Genomic DNA, 14,878 nt, shown 5'->3' with positions numbered 1-14,878 from the left:
GAGGGACGTCCCCACTCCCATCCATGGCAATGCACGATGAAAACAGAGCAAGGCTCAGAAACCCAGGAGCCCATGGCACAGAGATTCCTGCAGTCCTAGGGGAGCTTCCGTGGCCACCTCACTCCAACAGGTCATGCCGGACCCAAACAAACAGCAAAGCACTAAAAGGCTGTCACTGCCAGGGGGCAAAGTTTGTAGGCTCCTGCTGTTGCCCATGAAATTTGGGGACATCAGGCAATGCAAAGAGCAAATTGCTTTCAGTGCACGAAGGCTTTCAAATGAGAGTATTAAAGCCAAGTTTGCACCATGCAAGCCTTCTCTGGAAGGGCTGCAGCAAAGCTAAGCACAAAATTGTAGGTTTTTCTGCACATTGGGAGGTTTTCTAGAAACCCAGGCATTTGGGACACGGAAAGCAGTGGGCAATGAGTGCCGCAGGTCCCTGCTCTGGCAAAGAGGTGCTGAAAATGGTAAGAACAGTGTAATGCAGCAGAGAAAGCAGGAGCTGAAAGAATGCCATAACCTATTTTTTTTTTTCTTTTATGCAACAGGTACTACCCAAGAGGGTGTGAGGTTGCTCTGCAGACACCTGAGCTCAGCTCCTAGTCCAGCATGATAAAGGAGCAGGGCTCAGCGTCTGTAGCCACATCACTGCATGCCACGAGCTCCCATCCCAGGCAGGTGCAACGTGCTCCAGCTACGACGTGCTGGCACATGGCTCAGTATTTATACCAACCTACCAAGACACAGTCCCTGTGCAGGAGAACCTCTCACACAACTCAGATCGGGTCAAGCTGCATCAGTAGGTGGAAAGAAGATTCAGCAAGTTATCTTAGTGCTAAAGTAAGAATTAATGCTGGCTTTACCAAGTAGCGTTTGCATGGCACCATCAAGGGAGCCCTGATTTTGCTCTAACGTGTGGCTACACATAATTATATGTATAATGAGTGCAGGAGTGGGTCACACTCAGGAGCACAGGATGCCAAAGGGCTGGAGGCATCTTTGAGGAGGAAGAAACAGTTGAAAAGGATCTGCTGTACAAAAGGCAGGTACAGGGATGCATAAAAGTATGTTTGGGACTAAGGTCTGGCAGAAAATGTAATTGTTATTAAAATGACGTGTTGTTAATTAACAAAATGCTGCTAGAAAGTGCCCAGACAGTCCCATGCTGCCATGCATATCCTGTGCCAAGAACACAGCAGGAAACTACTCACCCTATATGAATTGCTAACTTTTTTCAGATAGGTATTTGAATTGGCAAAGATTTCCATACTATTTATTTGTTGAACCGTATTGACTGGAGACCAGACAGACAATTGGCACTGTGAAAACTCAGCTCTGTTGGGGTTTTGGTAGCAGGCAGGGAGGAGCAGAGAAGAGAGAAGCACAGGGCAGCGAAATAACCCTGCCAGGTCTGCAAATCAAGGGTAAGCCAAGAGCAAACCCCATTTCTCTAGCCCTTGCATCGGGACTCTCCTGCTAAGTTATCCTCTCATGCAAGACGTGTGCCTTGACAACTGGCACTTGGGGAGGGGATGCACGCTGCAACTAGATCATAACTTTTTAAGCTGCGAATCTGCAGGCTGAAAGGTGGATTAACATTGCTCCAATGAGGCCCCCCCAGAGCATTCACTGGAGGTCTGCTAAATGTCACTGCTGCGTGCACTGGGGCAATGGTCCCTCCACGCCTGGCTTGCCCAGAATATACAGAGTTGCTCCCAGAGTCTCCAAAAGCAAGATTTGTCTCCTTTCTCTTGATCTATAGATGTAGCATAGCTAAAATGAATTATATGATGGAAACACCCAGGCTGCTTCTGCAACTGTAGGTATCAGTTGAGCGTTTTCAGCTGGTATTTCCCCTCACTCTGCAGGGAGGGAGTTTGGACCAAGTGTAGTTTTGCGTTTTGCTTCAGCAAAAAAATTTAAATAATTAAATTATTCATTCTAGGCTTTGAACAGTATTTTAGGTAAAGGCCAAACAAAAACTATGGGGTGAGCACTATGGGTGATACCTGCTGCAAGACATCAAGGTATGTGAAAATGTGTACCACATGCACTGATATTTTGCCTTCACAACCCTCGAAAAATGGAAACACTCGGACTCCATCGAGTTTCAGGGAAGTTCGGGCATGTGATGCCTTAATTGGGAGCCTGGTTTCATAGAACCACAGAATGGTTGGGTTGTAAGGGACCTTCAAGATCATACAAGTCCCTACCAGGGGCAGGCCCCCTCCCCCCAGCCCAGGCTGCTCCCAGCCCCGTCCAGCCTGGCCTTGAGCCCTGCCAGGGATGGGGCACCCACAGCTGCTCTGGGCAGCCTGGGCCAGCGCCTCGCCGCCCTCACGGGGAAGGGTTTCTTCCTCATATCTAATCGGTAGGTCAAGGATCATAGATGGGGCAATTCATAGCAGGAGCCTTCTGGAGGTGGGCTGCCTCACCCTGCTGAGAAACATCCACTTGAGTGGAGAGCATGGAGGAACATCCACAATCAACATCCCTTGAGTACAAGAGGCATCCATGGATGTGAGGTCATGCTAGGTGCTGAGATTGGCCCTTCCATACCGCCCATCCTCCTGTCCCACCACAGGAAACACAGCTAAGAAAGGTGACCTTGTTGGTGACCGTTTAGGGGTGAAGGGAAACAAAAGGCAAAAAGTCCACTCAAACTGCTAGGTAGCAAGGGAAATACTGAAGCTAGGGTTTGTGGAGCAAAACTTGACCTTGAGAGGAGCAGTGGATGGGGGAGGACACCTTGACATCCTCCAAGGCTGGATACCTAAAAAGGTTTCTGCTTGCTGCCTTGGCCAAGGACCTCTACTGGCAAGGACTGCATTAAGCTGGAGAGCGCTAAGAGACACCAGGGTTTTCCTGGGACATTCTCAGCCTTCCCCTGTTCATTTCAAAGGGTCACGCCCAACACCAGGAGCTTGTCCAATGCTAACAAACATCAGAAAACCTAATTTCCAGACTTGAGTACTGCATTGGTCATCCCTCATTAGCCATCCCAAGGCAGGACACGAGCACAGTGGAAATTACTCACCAAGACCGAGTTGTCTGCATCGATATTTATGACTCTGCAGCCGGCAGAACAGGGTGAGATGTATTCAATAGCGTTAGAGCCGCAGATGGGGTTATAGGCTTTCTCAGGGCAGTTACACTGGAGGTTACACTCCAAGGTGTGGTGTCCAACTTCAGAGCTACAGCAGGAAGAAGATATTAATCCATGGTATTGAGCATCATTAACATGAATCTTATACAGGAAATATATTGCACGTACATTGAGGTTAGGAAAGAAACACTTGATTGTTTAACAAAACCTTCCCCATATGCAAGTGATGACCCACAGAAATTCCACTTTAACCCCACAAGCCTGCGCTCTGCCTGGGCAACACATGCTGACCACAAATGGTTAAGGGAGTCACCCACTTACTTCAACAGTTGGGCTCGGTAATCTTAAAGGCCTTTTCCAACCTAAACAATTTTATGATTCTGTATTTGGCCCCAAATGTGGAGCCTTGGGGTATTTGCAACAGGACGCTGTGGGAGGCGGTGAGCTGAGGGCTTGGATAAGCTTCCACCGAGACCACGGGATGCTGAACGTGTGATTTTACAGAAGCCATTCCCTTGAGGGAAGACAAGAAGGTCCTGCTGGTGTTTAACGGTAGAGAGAAGCAGCCACAGCTCTGAAGGTGTGATTCCAGGGCTGGCCCCTGCCCAAATTATTCACCTGTGAGTAACATGCCACACTTGCCAAGAAGAAATTTTAATCTTGTGCTGTTTGTGCCAAAAACCATGTTCATTTAAGGTTTCACAACCAGTCATGAAGTTAGAAGGAGTAAGGACGCAGCAGATTAAGTGTTTATTCACAAAAGCATTAATTTTAGACTTATTTTGTCACCATTAACTGTTTCTCATGAAGGAATAAACACATTTCTGGGCATTCTGCTTAACTCCCACCTCCACCCTGAGGAGTGCAGCTGGGGATGGGGTGTCCCCACAGCCCTGGGAATGACCCACCCATGCCCAGCCTAGCTGGAGATGTCGGTACCTCTCGCTGTAGGTAATGCCTGAGACCTTCTGCGTGGGGCAGCCGAGGAAGAGGAGGGGGAAAGCCATGAGCAGGCAGAGGAACATGCCGAGGACGCATATGGCGCTGCATTGCCTCAAGGACATCTGGAACCGCTTCAGGATGGCACCACCCACAATGATTCCGACCATTGCCCCAGGGATGTTCACAGCACCTGGGGAAAGAACGGTAGGTCCTACACCTTGTTTTCCATCCTCCAAGCTGTATCAGTCCCTTCATTATAGCAAAGGCCTGGAGGATTTGTTGTTGGGTTCCTCTTTTTCAGCATGGGTGATCTGGAGGGGATCAGCGGTTTTGCGGGGACTGCTGGAATAATGCTAAAAAAGAACAGCTTTGCCAAAACAGCAGAATCCCACAGCAAGCTGGCTGCCTTATGTATCCATGCGTGGAAGATGTAGAGAGCAGTGAAAAGCTATGCTTCAGCCAGCAAATGTGATTTTTTTTTAGTGTAGACAGGAGAAAATATCAAGTAAACCCAGAGAGGATATGTAATTTCTGTGTAATGCAGTAATGTGCCCACTTCTGTGGCCATCATTGTGAAACTGTGAAGGTTTCCATGACAGGCTTGGCATTTTGCAAAACACACCTTTACAATGGGATACAAAAGCGCAGATACAGAAGTGCAATCTGTTTAATTCAACAAAGGCTCAACCGGGAAGGTTGCTTTGAGCCCATAAATACCCACACAACGAAGGGATTTCCAACTACAGAAAGCTTTTTGATTTCACAGAATAAGGCAAAGCAAGATTCAGTAGCTGGGAACAAAAGCTAGATAAATTTGTCCGAGAAATATGGTGCATTTCCTCAACCGAGCAGATAAATCAAGCCTGGGAACAAGTCAGCAGGGCAGACCAGTGGAGGACACCACTGCTTCAGCATTTAACCTTTCTGCCTGTACTTAGCCGGGGTTGCTGGGCTCTGCCAGTCTGCTCCGCTCGCTTTCTTCTGACTTATTCATTGCAGACTTCAGAAGACTCTTTCTCTGAGGATGCATGCTGTTTGTTCAAAACTATATTTTAAATACTTCTGTGTCTGGGCCTCTGAACTCTCCAGCTGATTAAAAGAGTAGGATTTTATTCTTCATATTTTTATTACCGTGAGAAGATCGCACAGGGAGACCTCAGGCTCGGACAGGATATTCTGGATGTTACAATACAAGCAAAAGCAGTCTGATGTGATGAGCACATATCCTGCTTAATACTTGTTATTTTCCTTCAGGACACTACCAACAGCAAGCAACGTTACAAGTCTGACTACAACAAACGTTTTGAAGAGTTCAGACACGATCAGGACACCATCTGACTGGCCTCTTGCTGCAAAGCATCTTCAAAATGCATGCATACACTTCTGCAGCTTTTAATTTTATTGACTATCCACTTTTTAAAGGACCCTTAACCCAATGATCGATGTAAAGTAATCCCTGCTACAGAAACATGCGCAGTTCCTATCTGATCCTTCTCTGCTTCCTTGATGCAATGAGTTGGTTTCCTCTTCTTGATTACAGGGAACAGCTTTAGATAGCAAACATTTCTCTGGGTCTGAAAAGAGTTTTTTTCTAGCAAGCTCAGGCTGCAGTGTAAAGGGAGGAAAGTAGATAGCAGCTGAAAAAGCATATGGGCAAGGGCCTCGTGCCACGTCTGTCTGAGGCAACGGAAGGAGACTGGCAGCTCCAGAGGTCCTTCTTAGTAATCTCTAAATTATTTTCTAAGAGGTACTCAAAAACTGGCAAGCCTTGACAGCAACACTTACCAATGATCATGTTGGCCAAGGACGCCGTGAGGGAGAACTGTCTCTCCAGGAACTTCCCCATGAATGTTGCTAAACCAGCAACCATGGCAGAGAGGTTGACCTGAGCCAACACCACCAGCAGGTAGACGGGATGACGCAGGTTCCTCAACAGGACCAGAGGAAAATCTGAAAGAAAAAGAAGCCTGATGCACAAAGACGAGGTGTACAGCAAAATATTAATCCATGGAAAGTGGCAAAACCTTTAATTTCCCTACATATTTTTTGTGCAGAATTAACTTTCAGAGTGGTGAGCTCTTCTGACTGTTTCATTTACAAAAAAAGCAGGATGTGTGCTTTCAGGGATTATTATTTCAAGGCTCAATTGCGTGACCACTTGGATACTAAAAAGTCATCATCAGGACACTGCAAAAAAGGGTGAGAGAGGGAAGCCAAAGATCCCTCCTGCCTCAGGACCAGCTGTGGGATGAGTGAACCAATGGCAGAAGTTAGTTGTTGTAGGAGATGAAGCAAAAAAATAGGGTTTTCAGTGTAAAGCATGTCCAGCCTCAGAGTGAATGCCAGAAGAGAGCAACTCCTCTCTGGACATACCCCACCTCTGCAGAGCTTACCTTTGTAACTGTTAATCCTTTGGAATTGTTGTTAAAGGTTGGTCACACTTTCTGCTGAATGCCCGTGAAGTTGAGACTGGGAACTTCCCTAATCACATCGTCACACAGGCAGCGTATAAAGGGTCTGTGCCAGTGCAATAGGAAACTGTTGGAGGCATCAGCAGCGCAGCATAGCATAGCACAGCATAGAGCAGAGCAGGACAGGACAGGACAGGACAGACGGACAAAGCAGGACAAAGCAGGACAGGACAGGACAGGACAGGACAGGACAGGACAGAACAGAACAGAACAGAACAGAACAGAACAGAACAGAATAGAACAGAATAGAATAGAATAGAACAGAATAGAATAGAATAGAATAGAATAGAATAGAATAGAATAGAATAGAATAGAATAGAATAGAATAGAATAGAATAGAATAGAATAGAATAGAATAGAATAGAATAGAATAGAATAGAATAGAATAGAATAGAATAGAATAGAATAGAATAGAATAGAATAGAATAGAATAGAATAGAATAGAATAGGCCAAAACATTTCAGTTGGAAGGGATTCACAATGATCATCTCGTCAACTGCCTGACCAGTTCAGGGCTGACCGACACTTAAAGCGGGTTGTGAAGGGCAATGTCCAAATGCCTCTTAAACTCTGACAGGTGCGGGGCAACAACCACCTCTCCAAGAAGCCTGTGCCAGGGTTTGGACCCCCCCTTGGTAAATAAATGTTTCCTAAGTAAACTTTAAATGAAGTATCTTGACCCAAGAAAATCAGTATCTCACACCAACACTTGGGTGATATGCTCAAGCAGTCCTGAACTTCTGCTAATGCAGAACGCCTTCTGCAGCAATACCTCCTGCTAAGCTCTCCTTCAGCTGCCAGCATCTTACGATGCTTTAGGAGAAACACAAGTGGCTCTGCAATAGTTTTTCAGCCCCAGCTGAACCTCTATAAATACTGTCTGTATCTCCTGCCTTCGATGGGTGGACTGTAGCAGGATGGTTGAGAGCAACATGGAAACCTGCACATCTTTCCCCGGCCACGCTACAGCGTGATTACAGGGGTTGATACAAACACACTTGCCCCGAGTAAACACAGCCTCAGCTCCTTTCCCTGAAGCTTTCTGGCAGGGTTCCTGCTGAAACAAAAACAAAAGTAGTTGGGAAGTCATTAAAATTTAATTTATGTGTTTGCTGTGGTTGCAATTTCAATGGGGTTTTTTTTTGTTTCAATCGTAAAAATGTACTTTTTTATTATGGGCAAGAAACGCTCTGGCAAATTCCCCTGTGGCTGGACTCTCACTGCTTGAGGAAAAGATTTCTTCAGCCTGCCCAGCACAGACAGCTGCCCCATGCCATGGGAATCGGGATGCCCGATGCTGGCACCCGCCAGCTGGGAGGCTGCAGTTCTTCAGCCTGCAGTGATTCCTCCTTTGTGCACACCCTGAGCCCACCTTCTGCTCATGCCCTTGCTTCCCCTGAACTATCGCCTTCCCCCGTGCTTTGTACAGCTTTGCAGCACGCAAGCAAAGGGCGTGCATAAGGGCAACTTCCAGACAAACAGATGATGAGTTTCCCAGATGAGGGCTCTGAAAGCCAATATGCTGAAGCAGAGATAAGGAATTAACAGGGAGGATTAATGCAAGGGCCTGCCATAAATGAATGATGTCGATTCTTAGAAGCTCACAAACAATTGGGACAATCTTTGTATCTGCTCCAGCACAGAGGTGCTCGGAAGATCGCAGTGGGGAGAACTATCTGGTGCTTGTCTGGGAGTTGCCCCAAGCTGTGTATTTGCTTTAGATGTCCTAAAAAGTCATGTGAAGAGCGAAGGTCCCTCTGTGGATGTGAGGGGGTCCCCCACATACGAAGGCAAAGCTCTCGCCCATAGGAGTATTGCCTCTCCAGCTCAGCACTCTGCTCTCAGGGTTAGGCAAGCAGCTGAAGACGTTGGGGAGCAGCAGACACATGGCACTAGAGAGGGTCCAGGCATGCAAGGCTCATTGAAGGACCCTGAAATACTGACACACTGGAGAGCCTGGAGGCTAGCAGTCAACTGGAGAGGGAATGAGCTGCGATGATATCCCTGCCCATGGCAGGGGGGGCTGGAACTAGATGATCTTTAAGGTCCCTTCCAACCCAAACCATTCAATGAATTTTGTGGGCTAGACCAAGGTGAACCCCAAAGAGAGGAGGTGGTTTTGCTCTTAAGTATCAATAAAGGTCTTTCTTTTTAAAGCATATTCCTAGTTTACATACTGGAATATCTCAGACACATCGCAAATATGAAACCTCAACTTTCACCCTAAAAGATCTCCCAAGAGTTAATCCAGCCTTTTGTGGAGGTAGTAGGAATCCTCTACCAAAAAGATTTATTTTCCCTAGAGTTCTTTGGTCTTTCCAGTCACACTACAGCCCCTCTGACACCCCAGATCACAGCTATAAAGCTACAACAACAAGCAGGTCTCCTACCTCATGGTGGGAGGCAGTGAGGTTGCTGTCCTCTGCAATCACCATCTCACTACTAATTCGATCTTCCTTACACCTCCAGAAAGGAAGCTGGGCAGATACTAAAAACAAGTGGAAACTTCAAAATAATACTAAAAAAACATCCTTGAAACCATCTTTAAGTACCACAGAGAAACAAACAAGTCACAAGCCCTGTGGTTTCATTTCTTTGATCACCTTTAAGGGATTAATTCCCAGTACGCGTAAGAGAAACTGCACACCCACCCAGGTGTTTTCAGCCAAAGCCTAGAAATCACTCAGGCTAGCTAAATCCTGCTTTCTTGATTACTGCAAGCAGGTCTGACGCCTGCAAAAGGAGCACTTCATGAATACCAGAAGCAGGGTGCAACCCAATGTCACGCAGAGCATCTGTGCAAGAGCCAAGATCATTACCCGCAGTACCGTCAGCTTTCCTACTTTTGAACAACTCCAGTGCATGGAGCCTGCTCCCTTCTTGGGTAATTGACCTCATTCTCTGGAAATGTCCCCAGTGCTTTGCCTGAGTATTTATCCTGAACACAGCCCCATCCTGTTATTGCTGATTGTGCATAGAAAAGCTCTTCCTGTCCTTGAGGTAGTTTCCAGGGCTCTGCAAAAACTGTTCTCTGCTCGTTGCACCTTGCCCCAGAAGCAGTTAAAGCTTCCAGCGGCTTCCAGAGAAATGGAGAATGTGAAGCACCTAATGGGATGGGGTCTAAACCATCCTTATTTTGTTCTCAATAAACTGCAAAAATTCCAGCAAGCCTTATTTTGCGCTCAGTTATCTCCATGTGCACTGAAGCAACAGAACAAATGACAAAATGTATTTCCTTCTCTATAAACATGCTTCATTTTGCATCATTTAGGCTGAAATAAGTGACTAAACAGCATTACTGAACATCTTGCTTCTCCAGGTCAGCTTAGTAATTTAAGGCTTGCCTCTGCCAAACCCTTAAGAAAATTATGAACTCTTACAGGCGCTCTTCAGCCTTACTTCGCTCAAGGAGCAGCCTCAAGGTCTTTGCTGAATCATAAACTAACCAGACAGTGTCCTTCTCATCTGGAGTTTGCCCCAAGGCTTGGGCCAGGTTTGAAGCAGGATGCTGCATTTTTCCCACCCGTCAGTGCCAAGGGAAAGCCATCCCTGTTCCCTCCAGCTCATAGACAAAGGGACACTTGCCAACAGGAGACACTGCCTCCCTCCCAGGCAAAGCATTCCTGGTCCCAGGTTGAGTTTGCAGCCACCCAGCATGGGTGGCCCATGTGAAAGTATGAGGCCGGTTTGCAAAACACTTTAAACCTAGTGATGAGCCAGTTGTCCAAGTGTTGACTCAATTGGCTCCAACCCCAAGCGCTTGTTAGGGCAGGCCCAACACTGATGGTGCAAAGGACCTTCTAACTGAACGTGGATGAAGACCTGCAGATGAGCCAAAAAAACAAAGCACAGCCCTTATCTCCAGGGCCATTTTCAACACCTCAGCCAGAGGGAGGACTCTGTTTTACGAGGGATGCAGTAGGAACAGGACTGAAACATCATATGGAAAAATCTGAGATCTTGTGTGGTTCTCGTTTGATCCAGTCCCTGCTGGTATCCTAATGCTTTCTTTCATCCCACCCCAAAGAGGGGACCCATAGCCATCAGTGACTTTCAGCTCACTCCAACAGGGGACCCAATAGCCATCAATGACCTCCATTCCACCCTGAACAGAGGACCCATACCCATCAACGTGGAGCAGCTCTGGGGCTGCCTGTCCCAGGGACAGCACCAAAGCACCAGGCAGCTCTGGGAAGGGAGCTATCCGTAAAAGCTCCCTTGCCCCTAAAACTGCATTTTTACAAGCAGTGAAAAGGTTTGATCACAAGACTGAGTTAATACACAGGTGGCTATTTCTCTTGTAAGATACTCTAGGAATCTGCTTTGTGTCATTTCTGCTGGTGGACTGGCACTGCCCATCTGCTAAGTGCCCATCTCCTGCCTTTCTGCAGAGCCTCCTGCTCCCCATGCTGAACGCAGAGATGCCAGATGCAATCACAAAAAACAAGGAGGTATGTCTCAAAGATTTCACAGCACAGCCCCATCAGGTCCAGCATGCTGAGACCAAAGTGGGACCCCTCTTCTTCAGAAGCCAGGTCATCCTTTTTTACTGGGATGCGGTGCAAAGAAGGCTTGCTATGAACACAGCACAGGGACCAGATTGCCCTACAGCATTTCTCCATCACGTGTGTTTCATTCTGTCTCTCTTTTTAAACAACAGAAGGTAAAAAATCGCAAGGTGATTCAGGCTGGAAAATCTTCAAAAGCTGTTTTCATAAACTATCACGTAGAAAAGAATAGTAAGTATAGAGAGGAAAGAATGTTTGATGATGGAAAGAAGAAACAAAATAATCAGGAGAGTCACAAAATGGGAGGTAAAATTCTCTTCCTGGTGACTTGTAGGTGAGCCATCACTAAAAGCCTCCAAACTTCACCCAAACTGTCTCCGTCTAACCATCACACATTAGCTACCCTCCAGTTTCTGGCTCTGAAAAGAGTTTTGTATTAGACATCCTGGTGATTTCTGCAAGATTGCTCTCCTGACAAAAAATACAGACACTTCATATTTTTCAGGACTGGACTTTAGGGGATAAACTCTCCGAAATAACGAATTTATTAGCACAGCTCCCATAGCCCTGACAGCAAGCCCCGAGCCCGCAGAGGGAACGAATTTCCTTCTGTCTTCACCCAGGAGCAGGGAGCTCAGTTTTATTCATTTCTCAGAGGCAAAGAGCAGAGCATCGGTGTGAAAATCCCATCCAAGCACTATAAATCCGTGCCCACACAATCGCTTCCATCACACGGGTTTTTGAAATGACAGTGCAATGAGGTCAGTGGGGGAATAACCCCCTGACTTGTTCCTCTAATTCAGCATTAGGCCAGCCAGCAAACGGTGCAACTAGCAAAATAAAAACCTGCCCATGCTTGTCCAGCTGTGCCTGCCCTGCCCTTCATAAAACATGAGAATTTCCAATAAATTAAAGGGATAATATTCAGGAAATATGGAGGAAGCTGACATGGGTTGACTTCAGAAGGTCACTTTTCTTTTGCCAAAGTGTGGAGTGTTTCTTTCAAAAATACAACAGCCCTTAGCAGAGGCCTCCATAGACTAAAGCCCAGCTGATTCCCTTCAGCACAAAGAGCCTACTCATTGCTAAGCTAATTGCACTGGATTAAAATCACCCTGAACAAACATGCATTTGATTTTAATTGCTCAGACTCTGGCTCCAGGCAGCACTGGCCATCCTTGGTGGGACAGGGAGGGCAGCCTGGCTCGGATATTGTCACCAGCCTTGAAAGAGAGGGTCTGAGGAGGCTTTTGGGGGTGAGGAGCTGCCAGTGCTACTGTAGGGGTCTGATTCCTGTTATGACCTGGGAGCTGAGCAAGAGCAGGTGGATGCACCCAAGCTACAAACACTAACTGCGGGGGTGGGAGGAAGGTTCCCCTTCCCATGGCCTTGCTCCAGGCTCGCGGCTTGCATCCCTCTTTCCTGCCTGACTTTGGGTTCTGATGAGGTTTTGGCTCCTGTTTCCCACTGCCCCGATGAGCCATAAAGCCACGCAACATCGAGAGCTACCAGCCCCAGCTTCTGAAGTGTCATAGTCTGGACACGATGGCAAAGCATCTGCTGTAAGCAGACGAGGAAGAGATCTGCAGATCTAATTAAACCCAGCAACATGCCTAAATTGCATCTTGAGGGCTTATCTAGGAGGCAGGATGAGCACAGGGAGGAACATCCCTTTTTCTTACCAGCATTGCAGCCTATTGCATTGCTGTTGCCAGGACCTATGTTTGCACAAGTGGAGAAACCTCATCCAAGCGGGAGGTGGGGGATGCACACACTTACGTTTGATGAACTGGGTCAGAGAGAGGTTTTGCATGCGTTCAGAACTTGACCTGAGCTGGCTGAGCACATCCTCGCTCTTCTTGCTGTCGTTCTCCTTCCCACTCGCCACCTGGGGACAGACGAGAGGCTGTCACTGCACCGACCATGCCAAAGTTTCCCCTGAACTCGCTTTTTCTCTCCCAATTCATGACGGGCAGCAGCCCATGCTTCTTGCAGACGGAGTTTGCAATGTTTCTGGGCTTGGCCAGCACTGTCCATGTCTAGTGTGGGACCTGTAGCCACCGCAACCTCCCACCTGCAGCTGCTGCTGAGTGTCCACACTGTTGGGTTTCCAATGGTGCTGAGAGCATCCATGCCTGTGTCTGTGTTATGGGGTAAGAGCCAGCTTCCCTGCCTTTCCCAGAAGGAATGAATCACACTTCAAAAATACCAAATGGGGCCGTTACCCAGGTACAGCGCACTGTGTGCTCAGCTCACAGGAAGGTGGAAATTCAGGAGGTGTAAGCCTTTGCATTAGGAAAGACGGATATCCTCAGGGAGGTGCTTTTCTACCCCAGAGGGCCTGTTTTACCTCTGGGTCGGGGTGAAGTGGGAAGGAGCAATACACCTAGACCTCCACCCAAAGCAGGTTTGCACACTGGTTTTGGATGGAGGATAAACGTTTTCCCTGTGCCTCTTTGTGTAACAAGGTGCTGCACACGCGCCTTTGCCCCTACTACCAGCAAGGACAGCAGGCAGAAATTGTAGGAGGAAAAGATCCAGGTGAGGAGAGGGTCTGGGAGGGAAGTAAAATATTTTTCATCTCCTAAACCAAGGCTGACCCAGAGCAGGGAAGTACTGTGGGGAGCAGCCACATACCCCTCACTTCGCCCAGACCCTTTCTTCTCCTGCTCCTGGAACCCCCAGCTGAATTCTAGCAACTCCTACTCTCTTTAATGCTTTTAATTTCTTCTAGCCTCATCTTTCCCACTGAACAGCAGCAGTATGGAAGGGACATCCTCTCCCACCCTGGTCCATGGGAGGGGACAGATCCTGCAGCTCCTTCCTCTTCTTTCTTCCCTATTCAGAGGAACAACACTTTGCAGCTGGAGAACAGATGGGTCCAGGCGTCTGCTTAATTTAGCCTCAGCTTGTGCTTACAGCTCTGCAGGACACTAACCCAAGTGCTCAGTGTCACGCTGCTGCTGCTCAAAAGCAAAGAGCTTTTTTGAAGAGGAGAGGTGGAAGATGGAGGGCTTGGATCATCTAAGGTCCATTGCAGGTGCATTCGATGACTGCATGTCCAAGGCAAGGGTGTGACATGCAAGGGCACTGTCACCCCCTCAGGATGCTAAGGGAGAGGAGAATTGCTTGGATGTGCATCAGATCCCCTGCTCTGCAAGGGTTTTTTTTGAGAATCACTGAGATGGAGGGCATTAATCAGATTACATGCAGTACTATGCATGTGTATTAGCAGAAAGTGTTCAGCAGGAGTGCAGTTTTCATGGAAAACCACGGTGTGTTTTTAGCCAGGCCAGACCCAGCAGACGCTTCTCTGACATCCTACATCAGCTCAGCAAAGCCGCTGGTGCAACTCTTGACACACATTTAATGAGTAAGACAAACGAGTTAGTTCAACAGAAATTAGATGTGCTTGATTCACAGTAGAAACTGGACAGCTCTTTGCCTGATGCGATCTCTTCTCCTTTGAAACCAAGGCTGACTATTACACATCAGAAAGGTCAAAATGTCCCGTGCTGCGAATGCCATATTCTCTTTTTGAAGAGGGTCTGCAAGGCAAAAGCAATAAAACTCCTTTCATGGTTTTTATTGCCAGAGCTCAGCATTTAATACATTTTTCAAATGCAAAGATAAGACCCAGCTTCTATTCACTTCTCAGTTAGGTTACAGGTTCTCTTCTCTCTGCTCAAAAAATGCAGTGCTTTCCAAAAATACATCCAAGCTGCTACTGACTGTGGCTTTCTTAACTTCCAGTTGTTTATACTTCAGAGAGTTAATAGTCTGCTGAGCACTGTCTGCATATGGGGGGGAGGGGGGGGAGCCCCAAATCCCCCCATATGGGATGCCTCTGC

At 47.3% G+C, this 14,878-nt stretch overlaps 1 protein-coding gene across 3 annotated transcripts in view; it reads right to left on the bottom strand.

Annotated features, from left to right (window-relative positions):
• Positions 1–14,878, bottom strand: part of SLCO2B1 (solute carrier organic anion transporter family member 2B1) — a 61,157-nt gene that overhangs the window by 6,542 nt on the left and 39,737 nt on the right. For all 3 annotated transcript variants that reach the window (XM_040583802.1, XM_040583800.1, XM_040583801.1), the window contains 4 exons: positions 12,807–12,915; positions 5,834–5,998; positions 4,046–4,238; positions 3,038–3,194 (listed from right to left, as the gene is read on the bottom strand). In XM_040583802.1, coding sequence (XP_040439736.1) covers positions 3,038–3,194; positions 4,046–4,238; positions 5,834–5,998; positions 12,807–12,915 — 624 coding nt within the window. The remainder of the gene's footprint in view (positions 1–3,037; positions 3,195–4,045; positions 4,239–5,833; positions 5,999–12,806; positions 12,916–14,878) is intronic.

This window comes from Falco naumanni, chromosome 2 (genome assembly GCF_017639655.2).
Source record: "Falco naumanni isolate bFalNau1 chromosome 2, bFalNau1.pat, whole genome shotgun sequence".
NCBI lineage: Eukaryota > Metazoa > Chordata > Aves > Falconiformes > Falconidae > Falco > Falco naumanni.
Note: the sequence above shows the minus strand (reverse complement) of the source record. Positions and strands in the feature narration are given on the sequence as shown.